This window comes from Lepisosteus oculatus, chromosome 21, assembly GCF_040954835.1.
Source record: "Lepisosteus oculatus isolate fLepOcu1 chromosome 21, fLepOcu1.hap2, whole genome shotgun sequence".
Classification (NCBI taxonomy): domain Eukaryota; kingdom Metazoa; phylum Chordata; class Actinopteri; order Semionotiformes; family Lepisosteidae; genus Lepisosteus; species Lepisosteus oculatus.
The window spans coordinates 10,716,567-10,739,047 of NC_090716.1; the positions used below are offsets into that span (position 1 = coordinate 10,716,567).

The 22,481-nt window shown below is 36.6% G+C and overlaps 1 protein-coding gene across 20 annotated transcripts in view; it reads right to left on the reverse strand.

Annotated features, from left to right (window-relative positions):
- Positions 1-22,481, reverse strand: part of sox6 (SRY-box transcription factor 6) — a 203,705-nt gene that overhangs the window by 73,123 nt on the left and 108,101 nt on the right. For all 20 annotated transcript variants that reach the window (XM_015338143.2, XM_069181505.1, XM_069181495.1 and 17 more), the window contains 2 exons: positions 7,456-7,628; positions 4,925-4,993 (listed from right to left, as the gene is read on the reverse strand). In XM_015338143.2, the coding sequence (XP_015193629.1) occupies positions 4,925-4,993; positions 7,456-7,628 (242 nt within the window). The remainder of the gene's footprint in view (positions 1-4,924; positions 4,994-7,455; positions 7,629-22,481) is intronic.

Here is a 22,481-nt window from a genome sequence, read left to right on the forward strand (position 1 = left end):
TTTATTTATGATACATGGACAGTTTAGTTCAAGGTTACTAAAGAATCAAAATCTAAAAAAAAGGGAAAGTGATTGATGTCCAGATTTAAAATTGATGTTCAACAGAGATGCAAAATAAAGACATTTAACTGATTCTTGTCACTAGTCAATTAGATTTGAAATATTAACAAAACTGAGTGAACTTTAATGGCAAGAAATACCATAACATAGCAGATTCACATTTAAGCCTTTTAAATGCTTAGTATAAAATATAACCAGCGAATAATGCATCAAGACATCTAGTGAGTAACAAAGTTACAAAACCATCACAACGAAGGACTTACCTATAGACTAAGATAATTTTCATGAATCAAATCTTCTCCCTGCAGGACTGTCAAATTATAAGTCTGTTGAAATATCACTCTCCAAAACATGTGTGCTAACATTTGGCCAACACCACCACAAGATCATTTTATTAACTCGTAGCTCATTTCATAGACTGCTGCTCATGTTGCTAACATATGCTGTTCTGCCATTTACTGCTCTATAATTAGAAAAACCATATGAAAGACTAAACTTATATTCAAATGCTAAAATAAGCATGATTTGTGAAGATTTGGAAATAAAAAAACCCTAATTGTCACAGAGACTGCCCTTCAGAAACACAACTATCTAAGCTCGGGATGTTCTGTGACAGTTGAAGAAAACTGTCAAAGAAAACAGGCAAAATATAAAATTAGGAAATATCTATTTTTTGTTATCATCTTAAAAGTGTATTACTCTGCTGTGTTTGCCCAATACTGTTGTACAGAACCCTGTTAAACAAGGAGCACTGCTTTTCTTTTACAGACCCGATTCATTTCCACATTTGTTTTTAATTGTCACAAGCCTCCCATTTTTATTCCTAATGGTATTTTAAGTTTATTTTTGAACCACACAACTGTAATCCTTTAGTGCATGGAATTAGTCACATGCGGCATGAAATTTAACAAGCAGCAGCTCGGGATAAAAAAAAAAAGAAGAAAAAAGAAAAACCTTGAGCTTAAACTTCTGATAAGCTCCTAACATAGTAATCAAAACATCTGGTATCTTAAAACAAGTGACATTGTAATCCCCAAGGACAAAGACTCAATCTTTTTCCCCCTTTAAATAAATGAGAAAGGATGAAAAGAAAAAGCAATTCAAAGGGTTTGCTTAAATTGGACGGTGCTGTATTCCAGACTTTTCCATTTTTTTATACCCCCCGTGTTCTTTCAAAGAAACACTGAATGTGTGTAGAGTGCCAATAGGGGTGTCAGGTTTCAGCCCTGGTGGTTTTATTTGGACCTTGTACGTCCAGTTTATAGCTTCCATGGATGGGATCAGTTACATCATCAATAATGAAAAAAAAGGAACAGTCCCTCGAGCCAAAACAGTAGCACTTTAATTGCTTTGAGGGTCGCTTTTAATGCTAAACATAGTATATACAAACAGCAGGGGAACCGAATCCTGAGTGCTGTTTTACCACTCAACTCTGTGTCCCTAACAGGAGGGCTAAAGCTTGCTGGAATCTTCATTAAGTCAAAGGTGTTGTTTATTGAGGTGAATGGGCATTTTTTAAGAGAAAGCTTTAATTAAAGCTGAATACCAATGCTTTATATTGATACCTCTGCTGCCATACTAACATCTTAGGGCCTTCCAAAGAAATGTAGTAAAAAAAAATAGTATTTTGACTTTTATCTCCAGAATACAAGATTGAAAACCTGCAAGTGTAAGAGAAGTTATAGGAAAAGTAGGTCATGGGATGATTTCTGAAAAAACAGGAAGTTTAAAACAGCAGTTCTTTTCGATAAACAAAAAAAAAATTAATTTCCACTGCATGTTTCTTCGGTTGATGCAAAAACTCACGTTTTTTCAAGAAACAGTCACTGTATCGTGCCTAGTGACAAATGCAATCTAGTCCAAAACTGTAAATTTGATGTGACAGCTTGAAAAAATATGCTGGTTCTTTGTCTAGCTCCAAGCATCTTAATAATGTGGGTTTCACTCTTAAATATAGAGAAGTGATTATAGCTGGAAGGCCTGCTGTGGATACTGTCATTACACTCTTACGCTAGGTATTTTAACCCAATTTTACCCATCTATCTAGCAGTATAAATAGGTACTAACATTTTTAGGTGTAACCCTGTTGGACTACCATATCACTAGTATAACATACAGTATATATTGTAAGTTGTTGTAAGTATGGACTATTCTGATAAATGGGATCAGAGGAATATAATAAATATTCCCGGTACTTTTGCTCATAGGCAATGGGCAACCTCACCAGCAGTGGGGCGATGGTGAATGTAGAGAAGGAATGTTTTTTAAGAGAGGAAAAAGAGAGGAATGAGTCTACCTAAAAAAAACAATGGAAATAACATAACATCGACAAGATCCCCAGGTGTTCACCTAGTGACGGTGAGTGCATATTTAACAAGCTTGTAGTTTCAAAACTTCATGGCCAAGCTTAGATAAAATGTTTAACCCTAGAGCTGAATAGGTTTCGTTAACAAGGATCAACAACATAAGAAAAGGTTATAATTTGTTTGGTAACTAGCCGTTTACTGATCTAAGGATTTCACTTAGCAGAATATCACATTGCGAAACGTAATATTTCAATGCTGTGAAATCATGCTACAGATGGTGGGTAGCAAAAGGAAATGTCAAAAGGCCTTTGCTTTTAATAAGTCTTAATAAGATAGGGGTCTATTTATATTGGGATGTTCGGCCTTGAAGAGGGTTTTAGCAAGACTCAGGCAAAACTAAACGCTGTACTTAGGAGTGTGTAAATCAGTCTAGCTTGGTTTTGTCTTGACACAAGCCCTGTAACCAAGGCAGGCCCGGGGGGGACATTGGCCAAGTTAAACCCTTTCCTCAATTGTGAAGAAATTTCTTCAGAACCTGGCATTCGCTCTTGCCTTGTATTATAAGTGGAATTCGTGGGCCTATGGACATCCCCACCTCTGTAGGGGTTGAACTGTTTGAAAAGATACACATTAAACCAGCTGGGGGTATTCAAAATCTAATACTGTACATGTAGCTGCTAAAATCACTAAAATAAATGTATGCAGTTCACTTTTATGTACTTCTTTAGTCAAATTAATAATTTCGAATGGTTGTTGAATAGAAAGTGAAATGCGAATGTGGTAAACTTCCTGACTGCATGGTACTGTACGAGTGTAAAAGAACACATGAAAACTGAGCTGGTATTTTCACTGTGAAGTGTAAAGCACATCAGTGTCACACTGGCTTCACGATTCTGGAGCCACGGGAACATGCAAAATGAGCACTGTTTGCACTTCACATGACCAAGACCAGCAATGAAAGGAAGAACAATATTGAACTTAAGCACTTGGAGAAGGAACCAGTATATCCTGACGCTAGGAGTACACTGTAGTAGCTCACATGAAAGGAAGAATTTATTATTTTAGACAAATATCATCATGTTGAAAAAAAGGGAAAAAGGAGACTATTACCGCTTTTTTGTGCGATAATAGCAACCCTTTCTCAAGAGCAGAGTGTTGTGAAAAGTATTAAAAAGTTTTTAAAGAAACACAGAAATACTTTGTATTCTCATTCGCAGCAAATGCAGACTAAAACGAACCTGAATCTGCTGATACTGCAGGTGTAGAACAGAAACGCATGGCTGCAAACCTCTGTGAGTTGAGGCACATGGGGCAAAACACAGATTTCAGTTACTTCTTTCAGTGTTTATGGAAAGGCTTGTACGCCAAGAGAAGGGGTTTTAGGTTACGAAACCTCTGAAGAGGCAAGGACGTGACAGCTCTGGAGATATTTCCAAGTGGTGAGGACTATGAACGAGAATAGGCTGAAAACATGTCTAGTGTTGAGCTGGTAGTGGGGGACTCACGCTGTTGTCAGTGTCCTGCTTTGCTGCCCTGGTACTTTGGGTCAAGTGCTGGAATGAGCAGTGACTCTGACCATAATAACCAACCTTTGGCAAAGTCTCTTACAATATCAAACAGTCTGTGGCAACAAGAAATCTCAGTGTATTATCACACGCTTTTCCTTATGTTTTGTTTCTTTTAAATTTCTAAAGAGTAAATGGCTAGTCTCAGGTAAAACAACTCAAGCAGTTTCTATTCTTTCCTTCATTTTCCAGTTCTCTTCTTGTATTGCAGCTGCTTCCTTAAAATTTGAGTTACTCCCAGGAACCGTTTTGATTTCTGCCTACATGAGCAAGCAGCTTACATCCAGTTGTAGGTATTATATCACACATTTTATGATTGCTAGGAAGTAACTGGTTGAAATGTGTCTTCCCAGCAAATTAAGTTTTGTTAATGTTTGTTTACAGATGTAAGTAGCAGTAACAACAAATTTATCTTGATGAACACGACCTAGTACTAACAGTCACCTTTGTTCAAACACAAAAAACCCTCTCTGACTACAAAATATCAGATCTTCAAATATACAGAAAGCTATTTTTAAAAACATGTGAAACTACCAATTTCCTATGACAGAGACATCAGGGAACTGTAAGAAATGGTGCAACCTAAATTCTGAGTTTTTTTTACAATATCTGATACAGTAACTGCTCCTGATTTTTATATGAACCACCTAAGAATAGACAATTATTAGTTAAATGTGAATGTCACGTTACTGCATTAGAAAGAGAGGAAAGACAAAACACATGGTGGTGGTGTGAGACAAGCTATAATTTCACTCACTCCAACTCCACCAAATTGAACCCTTTGTGTGTCCAACCCCAGGATCTCCCAACTGCATTTTTCGGGTGGCACAGCCTGTATTTGAACTGGCAAACTACACTGTATAAGATACTATCTGTGCCCCAGGCAGTGGTTCTTAATGGATTTAAGGAGCCATAATAAAAGTTATTTTTTGTTCCCAGTGAAGTATATACATATATATATATATGTGTGTGTGTGTGTACACAAAAACTGACCTGAATCTGCTGCTGGAGAAGGTTGATCTTGTGCTGCTGCTGCAAAAGTTGCTGCTGTTGTCTAGCGATCTATCAATAATACAAAACACAAAAAGAAATAAAAAAGATGAATATCTGAGTGTGATGAAACTGAAATTAAGCAGAAGTAACATTCTGTATAATATCTGTGCAGAGCAATATTTTAGATTTTTCATCCACTTATAAACACACATTTTAATTTAATATGTCTGTGTGCAGAACACAACTGTAGCTTATAACCACCCGGGTAATTAGACACCGTCTCTATGAGCAGTTTTACACAATTAACTTTTACAGAAGAATCCAAAACGCAAAAGCATGTCAGGCCAGGGGACGATCTCCCAGTTATGAAACCACATCCTGGGGTTTGAGTTAAAAACTGAAAAGGTTAAACCCTTTTCAGTCTGAAAATCAGAATGCGGAGTATTCATAATGTACAATACCACACCACACAAAAGTCCATTAGCATAGTCAAATTACCTAAATACTGTAATGCTAACTTCTTGATTTCCAAATTTCTATCTACATGTGTACATACCAACACAATAAAAAATCCAATAAAGAAAACATCAAGCTCAAAGGCTATTAAGTCTTCAAATAATAGCTTATGTTTATTGAGTGCAGCTCTATTTAGGAAAGGCAGGGTACATAGCAACCTTTTGTACTGAGACACAGAATATAAAGCTGCCTGTTAGAGAAGGCTTTTAAGGAAGGGGGAAAGGAAGTAAAGAGGAACTGAGAAACTGAAAGACAAAACGGATAGGATTAAAGATTAAGCAGGACATTACAATCCTGGTGGAAGATTTTTATTTATCACAATAAATAACGTTGTGAAAAATTGTGAAATTCGATTATTTTATCAATTTCCATCTTTACCATTTCAAAGGTACTTGTCCCCACTTCTCTAAATTTAAAGGTCTGGAAGAAAAAACCTGAAAACTCCTTTCTTTGGAAAATGTTTTAAAGCGTAAAAAATTGACAAGTTTATAGTTTCAATGATTCCAATAACTGTAAATTGGCAATCTGCAGGATTCTTTTTGCCCTGGGTGAAAGCGTGCACCAAACGCTACCAGCTGGGAGTCTGGCTCAAACAGCACTCGACTGTCAGGGGGTACCAATCCGCAGATGAACATCGCAGAATCACGGCGTGGCTCAAGTTCCACATTTTTATTTCGCCAGTTGTTCTAACTACATGTTCGCTTCATTGAGCATGACAACCTAGTTTTAAGTGTCATTTAATTTTCATTTTCAAATATAATTACAAAGTGTTCACTGTTAGATATCACTCGTCTGCAAATGTGTCAAGATTAATTTGTGCTAGCTTATTCACAAGTGTCAACAGTTAATTACTGTGTCGTGTCTGGATGGCTAAATGACATTCTAACTTCTGATTTTTTTACAATGTTCTTCCATCTTCTTTTCCATTAAGGGCTAACTCTATACTCTTACGCGTGTGGGCAAATATTAAGGCACATTAAATATCTGCAATCAGTATTCATTAAAATCATCTAAGCATACAATTCGCTACTTCCCTATAAAACACTGTTTAACTGAACGGATAATCCTAGTAATAATGTCATATTCTTTAAAAGTGCATATTAATTTGAGAGATGTAAGGCAAGTTTGATTTCATTTTGCTATAACAGCTTAGGCTGGATTCTATACTTTTGAATTACTGAACTGTAATTAGACGAGTTAAAGAAAACATTTGAGTTAGGGACAGATCTATTTCTTATAATTTTTTATGCAATTCATGGCCTGTGCTAATTTTTGGATTTGTACAATATGCCTCATTTATTTGATACATAATGATGATTAAGTGTAAGAATTGTTTTTAAAGTGTCTTTTTAGAGGATCCCACTAATGTGCACATGAAACATTTTAAGAAACATTTGAATGCACTTATATGTAATACAAAGTAAGAACAAGAAGAACAAACGTATTTAAAAAAAATGCAATAATAATCATGGTTGCCTTTAAGACCTTTTTTAAAATATATTTTGCACAGTAAGTGTTACTCACAGCTACTACAGGAAACAGAGTGAAGAAAGCTACATCCCACATCCATTAAACAACACCTGCATTCTTGGTAATAGTATCAGATTTATGCTTGTGTCCCAGAAACATTCAAACACCACAGCTTGTAAATGATGAGAAGGTGAATCTTAATTTTGGTATCAAGATGAACCTACACTTCTGTCTAATGAGTGGAGAGCAATGACAGTTAAAAGTATTAAAATAAATACTGTAAGCTCATGTTAAAATGTATGAATAAACCAAATAAAATGAGAATTGGCCTATTCATCAGACAGTCAGATTTGGGATTATATTTTGATTCTTTGATTTTAGGTGGGATTGCAGTCTTCCCCATGAGAAAAAGGCCGTTCATTCACACACAAACGGTTCACACACACACACGTGACTGCTGCGGTTCACGTTGATTTGGGCTTGAGAAGGCCCAGTAAGGTGTGGGGAGGATGGGGGTCCGTACCCTCTCCCTGGGCCAGACTCACCTGTTCCTGCTGCTGCCTGGCCAGCTCCATCTGCTGCCGCTGCTTCTCGATCTGCGAGGCTGCCAGCTTCTTCTGCTCGTCGTGGGCGGCCAGGAGCTGCTCGCGCAGGTTGATCAGCTGGGTGATCATGGTGGAGAGCTGCCGTTCCTTCTCCGCGAGGCTCTCGGGCGTACCTGCCGGGGGGGAGAGTGCAGCCAGCGGTGAGACCGGGCCAGGCGCGGGTCTGGCCCAGACCGAGGCCCAGCGCAGGTCCACACGCGGCGAGAGGAAGTGCCACCGCTGCTCGAGACCCCCAGCCGTTGTGTTTTATTTCTTTGTGGGACACTTAGGGGGAGTCTCACATACAGCTGGGAGTTCCAGTTCTTCTGATGTCCCATTTTTAACAGCATTTTTATAAGAAACATTCTTTTTTTAAAATAACTGTGCCCTGTCTTTTTCAACGCATTTACAGTATTTCGAGGCTTCTGAAGCATCTAGACTTACTGCCTATTAACGTTACAATAAAATACTATCATTACACAGATTTTTTTAATTTCACAATATTATTTTGTGAGAAGCATACAAACAGTTGCAGTGATGGAGATATTAATTTTAAATAATTCCATAAAAGGTTTCGTTAAAATACAAATACATGTAGTATGCTATTTTATTCAATGTGGAAATAAAAATTTAACCGGAGTTTAATTAATAATATCAACTACGATGTCTCATACCAATTATGTAAGTTGAAAAAACTAAATGCTTTTGCAATTCAAATTACAATGACTTAGCTGAACATTATGGTTTAGTTTACAGTCCTGAAATGTAGATTTTCTTTAGTTTAATTTAATTTGTGTCTTATCTTTTTCCCCACAATGTTTTAGATATGGAATTTAATGCCCCACAACTTACACTAAAGCAACGTGATGAGGGTTTGCTCATTGTCTGTTTCGTTTTTTGCTCTTTGCCTGCTCTCACATTTCTAAGGGGCCCTGGGTTCTACTAGTTTTTGAAGTAGGAAAGTAAGAAATGGGTATGTCTTGTCTAGAACTGACCAATCTTACATGTGCACACAGCAAATAATCAATTAATGTCATCTGACCTAAGACTCGCAAAATAAAAGAAACCATGCCAAATCATGTCAAAATAATGTAGGGAACAGAATGCTTTGGCTTTTATTTAATTTTTACCTTTTAGGTAAGCATTGGTGATTTAAACCATCAGAAGCCCATATTAATTCAGATTCCAAGAATGACCTATAAACAAATGATACTACCATTTAAGAAAAAACTACACTTCTAGATATTATATTTTTAATAAATGATCTTTTTCAATCCTAATGGAATGAGCATTAACACACTTAATGCATTTGTAATCTAAGCCGTATCCCGTTTGCCTGTATAGACATTAGAATAAGATTTACAGAGGTGTTATCACATGAGCTAGAAAATCTAGGGTTATTTTACTGTTATAACACGTTTTGATCCTAAGATACATAGAGAACAGAAATAAAGAGCATCAATTTGAAAACTGATCTCTTCTAGCATAAACAAAATGGAAGACAAGCATCTCAGAACAGGTCGCTTAGTTCAGGTTACTTGCTTGCTGAAAGGTTCTGCTCAAGATACAGTGATGATACGCTACTGTAAAACAGCTAAGGAAATGGAATATGACAGAAACGTTTCTTAGAAAGAAAAACTTATTTATAAAATGTAAGGCCACTCAAATTCATCAGTCCCTGCTTTTGATAATTCTCAACTAAATATATATTTGAACTTTAAAAAAAATACTACTCATTGGTAAAATCTACTTCAGTAAAACATCAGGTCTGCAATGTCTATATTATGACTTCATTAACAGTGGGGAGGCATCATTGTCACTTTTTTTCTTCCCTGAAGCTCACAGCTTTTTCTAACAGTGAGGAAGGCTATGAATTGTACCCAGCAAATAAGGGATCTGTCATAGTCAGTAGTAGGTGGCAAATTAGTGACAGACAATGAAGGATAATGTGGAAACATTCTCTGCAGAGCAAACAGTCACATCATTACAATTTCTTCACTTTTACGCTCCTTCCTTGTGATTGAAAGAGGATACGTCTTGCAGTTACAGTATTTCTAATGACTGCCTTCATTTAGTGAAAAAATACCCTACACACTGAATAACCCTCTCCTCTGTCAAGACAAAATACTGCAAATCTGCTTGCAGATGATACTGATAATGGAATATATAAAAATATACAGCCCATAGAGTACAATTATACATACATATACTGTATATATAGCATTGATTATATATGAATGATGTTAAATGTTATGTAATAACACGTACAGCACATTAAAAAAGTTTCCACTGAGAACTAAACATAAACAGAAAAATAAACCAGTAAGTCAATCATTAAAAATACAGACATGACCTACTAAAGCATTCTGACTCTATTTTGAGAAACAGAATTTACATCACCTCTGCAGACAAACAAAAAACATTAAAATTAATAAGATTTATTTAGAGAGGAAATCTCTCTCTATCTGCATGGGTGAGCCCTCTGTTTCCTTGAGAAACGAGATGTGTTTCAAAGCAGCAACAACTGGCAAGTCAGATGTTTCTGCCTTTCCTAATCAATGGCGTGTGATTCTCCAGTTAACTTTACAGAGCCTTTACAGAGAGTAATTGAGAGTCAAAAGCAAAATTGAAACTCACTCTCAGATATGCCCTCCTCCTGGATGCTTGTACAAATTTGACATGGCGATATTTGCACATGAAGCTCAAACTGTATGTCTGGCCCCCTGCCAGTTGCACAGACAGTGTTAAATTTTTTCCTGGGTGTCTTCTGTATCCTCAAGCCACATCTGTCTTGAGTTCCTCTCAGGGCTCCCTGGGGCCCGCTCCAGTTCAAGTATTTTAATTTGACTAAACACCTGATTTATTTTATCTCTCCGATGAGGAAGGCAGTTTGTCTTAATAGGGCCTGTCAACCTCCAGCCCCATTCAGAGGGATTTACTGGCAGCCTGGGCTGCAGCAATGGAAGAGAACTGCAATTCTCCATTTATCCTCCTCAAAAAAAAGCACCTAAAAGCAGCTATTCACTGGTGCTGCATGTGGTTTCTTCGGGCTGAATTGACTTTTTATTCACCAGACTACACTTGTTGTGAATAGCTTATCTGTAAAATTGATACATTTGCCACCAATTTTATTAACCTTTGGCTCTGCCATGAAGGGTCGCATTTATAAGCCTCTGGTAACTTGCATCCATCACAAATTACCAGTATCAATATTCGGGGAAGCTGCAGACCTGAATGCATGCCTTCCATGTTACCATTCTATTGCTATTTACTACAGGCAGTAGTGCAGTCATTCTGCCTGCTACAGAAGACCCTACCTGTTGGAATTGATTTTCACAGTCTATGGCTGGAAGAGGCTGAGACCACAAAAATTCCCGTCCCTATTAATTCTTCACACCCCCTAGCTTATGTCTTCAAAGTGTACAGGTGCATTAACTTTACCATTTTCTCATGAACTCAATCAGATGACATCTTGACGTCTCTGTCACAGGTTCAACACGCAAATTTGTGAAATCCTACTGTATATGCTGGTTTTTATTATGGAATAACCAAAAAAGACACACATTCAAAAGCATGAAAAACAAATGGTTTTGTTTTATCCAAGTGAGTGTCTGACTGAAAAGGCACACATCAAAAATATAAACTGCAGACTAAACTTCATATACAGTAAATCACACTAAATCTTGTATAGAGGATATACTGCAAATGTTACCTATAGAAACACAGGGTGAAAAGCTGATAATCGTAACAGGATAGATCATTAAAATGTTAATAAGCAGGACCACGTTACAGAAGTGAAGGATCATGACAAAATGACAAAACACGTTACGGTACCCCTCATCTCCCTTAGCACTTCAAAAGCCGAGACAGAGTGATACAAGAAACACACTCGCAATGTGCACTCCACCGCCGTCAGCACTGATGCGAGATGGCCGTTGGACATGTCTAATAAGAGAACTGTGCTGATCAGGGGCCACTCGGAAAAACCTGGAGGGTCTAGCCCTGGGGCCATGCTGTGGGGAACTTTGGAATGCACAAACACTACCGGAATATTAACAGAGAGCTCATTGTTTTGATGTTCTGCTGTGTTGTGGAGAGCCAGCTTGCACACTCTACGAAGAAACAACAAGTCAGCCCAGTACTCTTTCTTTTTCTTTCTTTATACTTAAGATGGATTAATTGACTATCAATTTCATTGACCCTCCCCCCCACACACACACACAAACTCCCAATGGAAATGGTTTGGTAAGCTATTGTACAGCAAGCGATCTCCTCCATTGATAAAAAAACCATGGATTTGATTTTGTAAGAATAGCCAGGAAACCAAAGCTCAGGAAAAAAATCGATAAACTAATCCTTAAGCGCATGTGCATACCTGAATTATATACCTGACTTATTATTAGTGTTAATATCGGGTTTCAACATTTAACATCTGTGTAAAACCTTTTGCCCATAAATGTACTGTATGTGGGCGAAGTTCTACTACTGTGGACAAAGTCTTAATCAACCTTTTTTCCATAAAACTAATTTTCCATCTCAAATACAGGGCACGTGTTACAAAAAAATTAAATTAAAAAGATTACTTATTCTACTGTTTAAATTACAAATACATGTCAAACTCCAGTGAAAGCTGTTTTTTATCCTTGAGGATTATTTTAAGCTTTGAACTTTTCAAGGATGATTTCGTCATAGTACAATCATACTCTATTAGCCCTGAACAGCGCTCATGTAAACACTGGGGCAGGATGAAAATCCACTTAAAGAATATGGTACAAAACTGGCAAATAAATCTGGTAAATACCAACTTTACACTTAAACCTAATGCGGGAACATATACATTGTGACAATATACAGTATGCTTGCTGGATCCTATTGAAAAACCTCAGAGAACTTAATGGGTATTGTATTATAGTATGGTACTGTAGGACACGATTATGCACAAGTGCTTTATCATCCTATTTCAGCTTTTAGATTAATATACATATGATATGCACATGTGTCTCTTAGAACTCTAGTTCCAACTGCTAAATTATAAAAAAATAGTTTTTCGACATTACTGTAGGTTTGATCCGTGTTGTTTTGGCATGTGAGTTAAATCTTCATTTTTAATCTCGGCTTCCCTGCTCTTTTGGGGGCAGTATTACGATACAACATTCACTTAACTGAGTTTGTCAGCCTTGGAGTGGGGGTTGAAACACCTTCAGAGAAAATTTCACTTGTTTCATTTATGTTTGAATGCATGTCTCTTTTGAAATGGTTCTACTGTAGTTGTATTTCTAGAATGTATGAAAAAAAACAAATCCAATACTAAGACAAGAGATTGCAAATAAGTGGATGCAGGACTTCGCTAAACACTTCTTTTTAGTTGTTTATGTTCAAAATTTTCTTCCTTTATTAAATAATGCATCACCTTTGAAATGCACACTTAGTGAACAACAGAGCACAAAAAAGCACCAACAACATCTGACAAAGGCCTTGACAAAGAGGCCATTATTGCACATTGCATGCCTCTTAATAACAGGCAGGATCATGTACACTTGTAAAGGTGTCTCATTGGATTTTGTTTCCTGTTTGAGATGTAAAATATAAAGATGCATTCTGTGTAAATAAACTGTACAGGTTAGCAGATCTAATTTGTTTTGACATTCCACGAACGTTTATTTTTCCCCCTCGGGCTCCTATTTTAGAAGAAAGCAGCAACACAATAGAGAGCTGAAAGGGGAGCCTATTTGATCTTTGCTGTCCAGAGGCATCGCAGACTAACTGCTCTGCAATCCGCTACTCACATCACATGCACTGTGAAGTCTTCACTTCTGAAGAAATGTAGTGTGTGTTTAGCTTTTACCTTTTTTGATTCAGGCCCCTTTTAAATGTCACAAGGCAGGGCAGGAAACATAAACACAATAAACAGGGACAGAACCATTAGAAAGCGGGGAGAAAAAAAAACTAAGACGAGCAGGGAAAACAACAAACCAGTTGAAGGTCGCAGACGATAAAAGCCACTTTGTAGAGGGGATACAATTTGTTGTGTCCAACATAACCCCCAATACACCCACCCCTGGCCCCTCTACCCCTCTTATCACACAGAGATTTCTAATTTGAGTTCCAAGTCCAGCACCAGGAAAAAGAAGCCAGCTTTTTACTTTGAAGAGTCCCAAATGAATAATGTAGATAAAAGATTTAAGTACAAAAAAAAAGAAAGTAAAAAAAAAAAATCACAAAGCGCTCTATTATCTTTCCAGCCTTTGGTTAGGACAGCTGAACCATTATGACTAAGTTCTGAATGACTTTTTTTAACGCAAGAACACTGGAATTTCTTTGTTTCTCCATCAGTTGACTATTGTTGATGCTCCCATATGCTGCTACCCCATCCTAAGTAAATTAAGACTTTTATAAATGCTGCGATTGTGCTTGCTTGCGTCCGGACGCAGCCTGCAACATAGCTAGCATGCCTAGCGTGCAAGGAGTCCAGACTAGACTCCTCAGCATGGGAACTCCTAATAGAAGGTGTTCTCTCTCTGACAGTTTAAGATGCGATCATTTTTATCAGCCGAATGCTGTACTTAAAGCATTCTATCAACCACATGTATGCAGTTGTCATTTGCATCATTTTCACACCCTTTCTGGAAAAGGTATTTAAATCATTTGTAAAGGAATCTCTCTGTCTTTTTCAGCAGTAAGGGAATGTAGCAAGGTCTTTAAAGTGCATTTTTCATAGCAACCTCTACCGTTTTTGTAAATGATTGTGCATAACATATAAAGCATGAAAATAGCATATACAGTAGTGCAAATAGTTTAAATTTTATACAGGATAGTAAAATAACAGGAAATCTTAATGTGTACAAATAGTCCAATATGAGGAAAAATATTTCACCTTATTCAGAGTTATATATAATATATATAATAGCTACTGTATATACTGTGATATATATTTAAACTCATTTTGTGTTATGAAAACAAAGACAGATTTGACTCAATTGTGAAGTCAGATACAGCAGCCTCTTCTCTGTACTCAATGCCTTGAGCAATATTCCTCATGTGCTGACAAACTGCAAACAGAACATTAAGAAAATGTGAAGATTAGATTGAAAAAATATGTATTATCAGCTTTAAAAAACAAGATAATTGATGTATCTGCCAGATTAGCCTTTTTTTCCCTCAAAAACAATTATAATTGTCAGGGAAAAATACATTATGCTTACATACAAAACAAAACCATTCAGTTAACCATCCCAAATTAGATGAGCTGACAGAAAAAAAGAACACTGTAGTCCATTTAGTCAAATATTACCAACAGGAAAATACATGCAGTCTCTAATGCCTCTTTATGCGTTCTCTGCTTATGGAGAACTCCAATGCTAATAAATATGTGCCTTGAAAATCACAAGTAGCCATAGTCTACGCTTGATTACAATACAACAGGTGCACAACCCCACTGAGACATACACCTTTTCATCCAGACGTAGTTCTCTTTACTTACAATCATTGCCATATAAAACCCATTTAGTTCAATTGAACTAACTTCGGGGATAAATGTACAGGGAGTCATTCAATAGGAGTGATCTGAAATTAGGTTAAAGCCTATGCTATTCTGGTGGTTGGATGAAATATCTTAAAAAGCCATGTTGTAGCTGAATTTATAAATGCAGCAGAACATATAAACAGATACAAAGTAGGGAGATTTCTCACTCACAGCTGTACCAGTGTGGACTGTAAAAATAAATGAAGACGTCCTTATGTCAATCTTACATCCAATATTGACAGTGAATGTTTGGATATGCTTCTTGAATACTATTGCTTTGAATATTATATATAATATACAGTATTATATATTATATATTACATATTAAATATTATATCGCTTCTTGAATATTATATGTTATCTTTTTAAGTTCATGTAAATTTAAGATTAATTGTATTAATTGACATTGCTTCATTAAAGGGCAATCACCTAATATGCAAACATTTTAAACCTTTTTTTACCATCTTATCATCAATAAGAAAAAGTCTTTAATATGAACATTTTTTTAAGATCTCAGAGAAAAGTCCTAAAGGTATTTTAAAACATAATAGAAATGTATTCCTGCCCTAAAAGCCAGATAATACTATAAGCAAATGCTGCATCACCTGGCTGCTGACTACTGCCCCTCACATGATATAAGCTCTTTTAATCCTGCCAATAAAACATCATTAACAAGCATGAACATGGCCTCACCAACACATGTCAGCTTATGGCAGGCAATGCTATTAATCCTTTAAATGCTCAAATTAAATGGCACAATAGGCTGTGTACTTAGTTTCAATCTCCAAATGGGTAGAAAAGACAAATACCGAGCTGGTGCTAACATAAAGCTTTAGAAATATTATCCAGATTTCCTCCCAACAACTACTTTACTGTATGCTGAACCAATTGCATGTAATGATATCTAGATGCATGTCTTACTACTGGTTTGAAGTAGTGTACTTCCAATATCACTAAAGGCATGAGTCTGCATATTCAACTCCATAAATGTGTATTCTAAAATATGTTTGTAATAGAAGCTCCAAAGTTTTTTTTTCTGCCAAACTAAATTAAAAATATTACCAATTGTGCCTTAAAGATTAAAATTTTAACATTTTATGTTGTATTCTGTAGACTTTTTTCCAACTTAAAATTGCTTGTCGACACTTACACAAATCACCATATACAGTACTTAACAACAATATTCAGAGAAATGTTGCCTTTTATATACTTAATTACAATTATGAAAACAAGCTATTTTCCAATTTCTGAAAAACCACTGAAAATCGCTCAAAACACATAAATTAACATGGTTTTGGCTTGATCTGAATGCAAAATAATGTAAAGGATGCACCAAAACAATATATTATTTAATTCCCTTTGATTCTCAAGATAAAGAAAATAAAGGAGATTGCCGACGTTTTAACAACTGTTCAGAAACATTTCAACACAGAAACCGTGTGGTAAATTCATGTGGTAAACATGAATGAGTTATTTTATCCACACACTGGCAAAGGTACAAATTAACATAATTTATGACTATTTCCTCTACCTGTTTTTAAAAGCCTTGAAACATAATTATTGAATAGATTTCAGATGTACACAAACACAAACAAACAAAAGACAAACAAAAGACTCCTTCAAAGTCAAAATTATCCGGACACTTGTACATAAAATTATAGGCAACATCTGATCGACTATGGCTACACAAGGCAGATAATCCAACTGGTAGACTAAATACAGTGACAAAACCTGGTCATGTGCCTGACGGCAGTAACCTCTGCCTGACACCTTTCTAAGATTGAAAGTCTGATGCTACGGGTTTTCCAAGACAGTGTTCAGTTACTCAACTGTCTTAACAAAGACTTAGACAACACAATCCACCTTCAGGAAACTAGTGCGGCAGACAACATTGCAGGGCAAAACTGGAGGTTTTGACCTAATATCCTCAACACTGGGTGCTTAATATGGTTGCACAATATACATGAGTTGTAATATATTGCAAGCAATGCAAATCAATAAAACACCATGCTAGTTGCTAGGGGTACTAACTGGGATCAACACACACTCCCAAGAACACGCACCAATTTACACTGGAAAGTTCAATATTCATCATGTAGACTGGAGCCACACAGAAGCAAATTACAATGGGCAACAGGTGGTGAAGCAGGTAACTTCTCCTGATCCTTGATGAAAAAACTAATTTCATAGAGGTACATTTCACTCCAGGTGAAGAAGGCTATCCGATGATTATAAATCCAAAATTATGTTGGATTACCTTCCTCACAGTCAACAGAAGTCCAGCGTGAATGAGACCATTGAGCTGCCCACTATTGATAATTCAAAAAAGTTCCAATAGAAAACTCAGAAATCAGACTGGGATATATTTATTAACACATTAGACTGGCCTGTGGTCACCATCCATTCATACTGTATTCCAATACCGGAACCATATAATTAATTCCAAGGTGCTGTTGTCTGTAGCGCACTTTACCCAGTGATGCTGGCTCCTACACACAGAACGGCAGGTGGTCTTGCTCCAGAAGTATCAAGAATCTGGCCACCTAGACTTCGCTGCCCACCTAATTCAGTCCCTTGACATATTCAATGGCAGGAAGCCACAGAGAAGATGAAGTTTACACATTGCAGATGGAAATGCTTGATCCTGAATCAATGTCTGTGTGTAACTCAACAGCCCCCAGTGCAGCCTCACTCATTTGACATGCCAAAGAAAGTAGATTGTACACTGCATGGGGCAAAGGCCTTCACAGAGAAACAATTCCATCGTGAATTCTATTAGCCTGTAGATCTTTGAATCTACAGGCTAATAGGCTCCCTCAGGGTTCTCTCTCTAAGTCTGTTCAATGTGTACACTGATCTGTCACCAACACACTCAGAAGATTTCATTCATGCTTATGGTATATACTACTGCTCACAGACACATTCAATCTCGGAAACTGAAGGGGTCTCTCCACACTGATGTAGAAGCTTGGACAGTTTAGTTCAATCAATGGCATTTGCAGCCAAGCCGATATAATTCAATCCTAATATATCTTGGTTTGAAAATGGATGGGATCTTGACTTATCATAGCCATCTGAAAAACATGTCAGCCAAAGTCAGCAGCTACAGCCAGCAAATGCCCAAGCCTAAAAAACACCTGTGATTGCACTTTGCATCTCATCAGCACAGTACTGTGCTCAAGTTTGGGGATTTTACATTGCAAATTAAATGGGCATCACATCTGGGGTGCCATTTCCAACCCAACAATCATGACTACTTGTACTCAAAAACATAACACCTCCTCAACTGCACCATGAAGAAGCCACTCCCAAATCCATGTTAAAGGTCTGCCAAATCATCCAACCTTATGATCACCTGCCAGATTGCTTGTCTTCAGGATCTCCAGTCTGGTCGTACTTTCTAACTGAGGACATTTCAGCACAGTGCCCTAAGTGGTCGACTTCAGATGTTACCAATCGCTTGCTTGTAATTAACTGTTCACCCACCTGGTTTCAACCTGGGGTCATGAAGCCATTGGACTAATAATGTCTTAAGAGGAGAGGGACTATACTGCACATTCCACAGACTATAACTGCACATTGTAAAAAAAATGTCCAATGTCTTATCTTGGTGTCCGCACGTTTAGCACACAATAAAAACTCTTCATTTATTTCACTGTGTGACTAACCTGATAGTAGGTGACCCTTACTAACGATCAGATGCATACCTGTGGTTAACCTGAGGGAGGTTTGAGCTTTTTCTAACTACTTTAATAATGGCTATTTCACTGTTAAGAGCTGTGTTTGTTATGTTCTTACAGTATAAAGTGCGATTAGCACCCCCTAAAATCAAGACTTACCCTATTTTCAAATCTGTCAACATTTAATGTTGCCTATAAAACCCCGTCTTTTTTTTCGCAGACCCATAGGATTCAATTAAACGCTGAAGACTCTTCATGTCACCTAGCATGCTGGCGACTTAGGGTGGTCCTCACTTGGGGGTTCCTAGGTAACAGGGTGGGGAGTGGGGATCATGCCCTTTGCACGTTCCCATAAAGACAAAGGATGAAGGGATGGTGTGACAATCACAAACTTTTCAGGAAATGATGGAATGGAGAGGTTCTGTTTAAGTCAGAATTAATGATAAACATTAAATGGCTTTAAGTCCATAATGCTTCAGTTTCTTGGATGCAAAGATCTCTGAAATTCTGAAACAAATACAAAATTTACAGGAAGTCTGACGTGTATTTATTTCTATTTTCAAATCTTCCATTTAGCTGGAGGTTTCAATAAATAAGACAGGAATGTATTAACATAAATATATAGTGAATCAGCATTTGGGTCATACTTTATTTGAACAATTAAGAATAAAGGTAAATGTTAAATTGAATAATCCTGTTTCTAAGTATGTCCAGCTGCCTGAACAATCAGTGCTCTGTCTGTATACAGTACCTCTCTGTTCTAACATAAAATTAAGCCCAGGTACTCCTAACATCAAATCAATCTCAGCTGAAGCCATTCCTGGGTTATGAGAGTAAATAGCTTGTACTTATCAGCCTGCCACAGGACTTTAAATGCAGACTTGAGAACTGTCATGTAGAAACCATTTAATAATTGATTATCCATCTGCAAGAAGGCTTGATTTTCTTGCATATCGTATTTAGGCAACCATTTTAAGTTACAATACTGGGTAATATTTTTATTAAACCTTATGATACATTGAATACAGTGTGTGTGTTTGTGTGTGTTAAAATTTAGCCACCATTTTTTATTTTTTTATTTTTCTCGGGAAATGCCTGCCATTTTTAGGGCTGGAGACACTGAAATGTAACTGCTAAATTAAAAAAAGCCCTTTCAGAGTGAAAGCAAAAGAAACTCCATGACCCAGATTGACTATGAATGAAAGTGTTCAATGCAAACCACACTGCAGTAGCAGAGCTTATTTTATAAACCTTGGTGTTTTTTCCTACCTTTTTTCCCCCTCAGTAAAACTGCAGTTACATTCCTTCATAATCTGCCTTAAACATAAGACAAATTCTTCAACTGGCACTCCTTTAGCAAAGCTTTGAAAAACTTTAATATCACAGAATATGAATAATAATAGCTGTAATGATGGTCCAAGCATTCCAACATGTAAAACAAATTTAAGATGTATCTGAAACACATTTGCCGTTAAAGAGCTGGCAGTGAAGTAAAGTTTTATTTTAAACATGATAAAAAATCTCTTTGAAAGCCAATAATTAAACGGGAATCAAGTCTCTGCAGCGCTGTCCTGGGCTTGCTCCTCTTAAGGTTTCTCTGTGGCTTGGAGACCCTCCAGACTAACTTTCTTTCTTTGTGGTTTTGTACATCTCCTGGTTCACTGTTCCTTATGACTGACAGCTAAATTAAGGTATGAAAACAAACAGTTACCTGTGTAATTGGTATACCAATGCTATCAGCTAGTAGTATCGCACTTTCATATCTAGTGTGTTTCAGTATTCATGCATTAACTCCTTAATTGGTTATAAAAGTGCTGCATTGAATGAGGTTCCCTGTGATGACGGTATTCATGATTTAAAACTGGAAGGCTCAATCTGGAAAATATATGCTTGTCATCTTTCCCCTTAGTTCATTGGGTTATACTGAAGCCGTTCTGCTCTAGAAAATTGGTTTGTGGTTTGCTCAGCTTACGTAAAACTAACTCCTAAATTACTGCAATATTACGATATTGATAGTCAGAAGACAAAACAATGACATAGTGACACTTGTGAAGGCTGATTACTCTGTACTTACTTTAGTGCCTTTTTTAAAGGTTCTCACAAACGAATCACAATATTATTTTTACTTAAGCTTTTGAATAATATTCATACTTTTTTTTATTACTCAATGTCAAGTCAAATGGAAAAGGGGAAAAATACAACATCTTAAAAAAATGATGTTAGTTGGAAAACTGACACTAGATGATGTTTAACTTACAGCTGTGTACTGACAAGCCTGTAACCATGTTGCATTCTCTTTTTCTCGATCGCTCAGATTTCAGACTCGCTATCGGGTCCTTGCCCATTCAAAAGGTCCTGTAAAGGTTTTCACCCTACAGCAGGAACAGTTGAAGCCACACTGATCACTTCACAGATGTGAAAAATATGCAAAGCAGCTAGCTTAAAAACAACCAAGACCGACAGACCAGACTTCTCAAAGAATAGCTTCATTGCAAAAAAACACATGAATTACCAGTGGTCCATTTCAACAAGAGCAGAATTTTATATTTCACTTATTTATCTTTGGACATCAAAAGAAATCTTTTGTAGCAATGTAACAATACAACAAAGTAAAAGCTCTAAGTAGAATACACAATGCCTTTATTTTCCGGATTCAATAAATATGGACTTGAGAATGTGTTGCAAGGCCAGCTTGCCAGTAGGTAGCTTTTTATCTAGATGTCAGCCTTTATCTCTGACTTTCCTCCATTAATTTAAACATACAAACGTGTTTGCCCTTTGTATTGATTTTAACCTAACAATTAATGTGGATTCTGATTTATCATAACACTTTAGATCTTAATCATATGGTGTTTTCTGCTGGGTGCTTTTGTTTGTTTTTTAATTAAGAAGACCTTGTGTCTCCAACCCTGAGCTGCTTTTTAATTGCTAGTATTTACATCAGGCAGACTTCAAAAGAAGAGAAAGATGTTTGTAAGGGGAAGCACAAAGAGGAGCTTTGAAATGTCTACAGTCATATGAAATGGTATGCTAATTAAAAACCTAAGGCTGCCAGTGTGATATGAAAGGTATTTATATTTGTAACTTCTAATGTAGATTCAGTTTCCTAGGAAATCAACAGAGCAACCAGTGTTTTCTTTCCTTTATCAGTTCTACCTGTGTACTCATCAACACTATTTCCAACCATTCTTGTTTTCCAAATGAATAAACATGCCGCAATTCAGAAAAGAAAAACAAAGCTTGTGTTGAAAGCCTCTGTCATTTAAAATATTTTTACAAAAAGCACTTTAAAATACAACAACATATTTTAGGTCAGGTACAATTAATCTTGTTTATGAAGGCATAAATTATTCAGGGATTCATTAAGGTTATTGCCAGTGAATACAAGTATACTGAAATGCAGTGGTTTCTGTGTTCGTGTGTGTGTTGGAGGCACTGTAAATCTACCCCAGTAATTAAACTGAAAAAAAAAGATTTATTCTTTGTTTAGTACAGACACTGAGCAAATACAAAATGAAGGAGAAGTACATTTATAAAATCAACAAGAATCTTTTGTTTTAATAATCTGATGTCAAACAGTAGGCAGCATCCTGTATCCAGAGCTCTCTACATAGTTTTCAGATAGCAACAACAACAAAAACATATCAGATTTCAGACTGTGTAATCTCTCTCTCTTTCTGTAGTGTGGAAAAGATATCTCCCTGACAGATCTTTCAAATAAAATTAGTTATTGAACCATATGAAAGCATAAATAATACATAAATTGATATCGTAACAAAATGTAA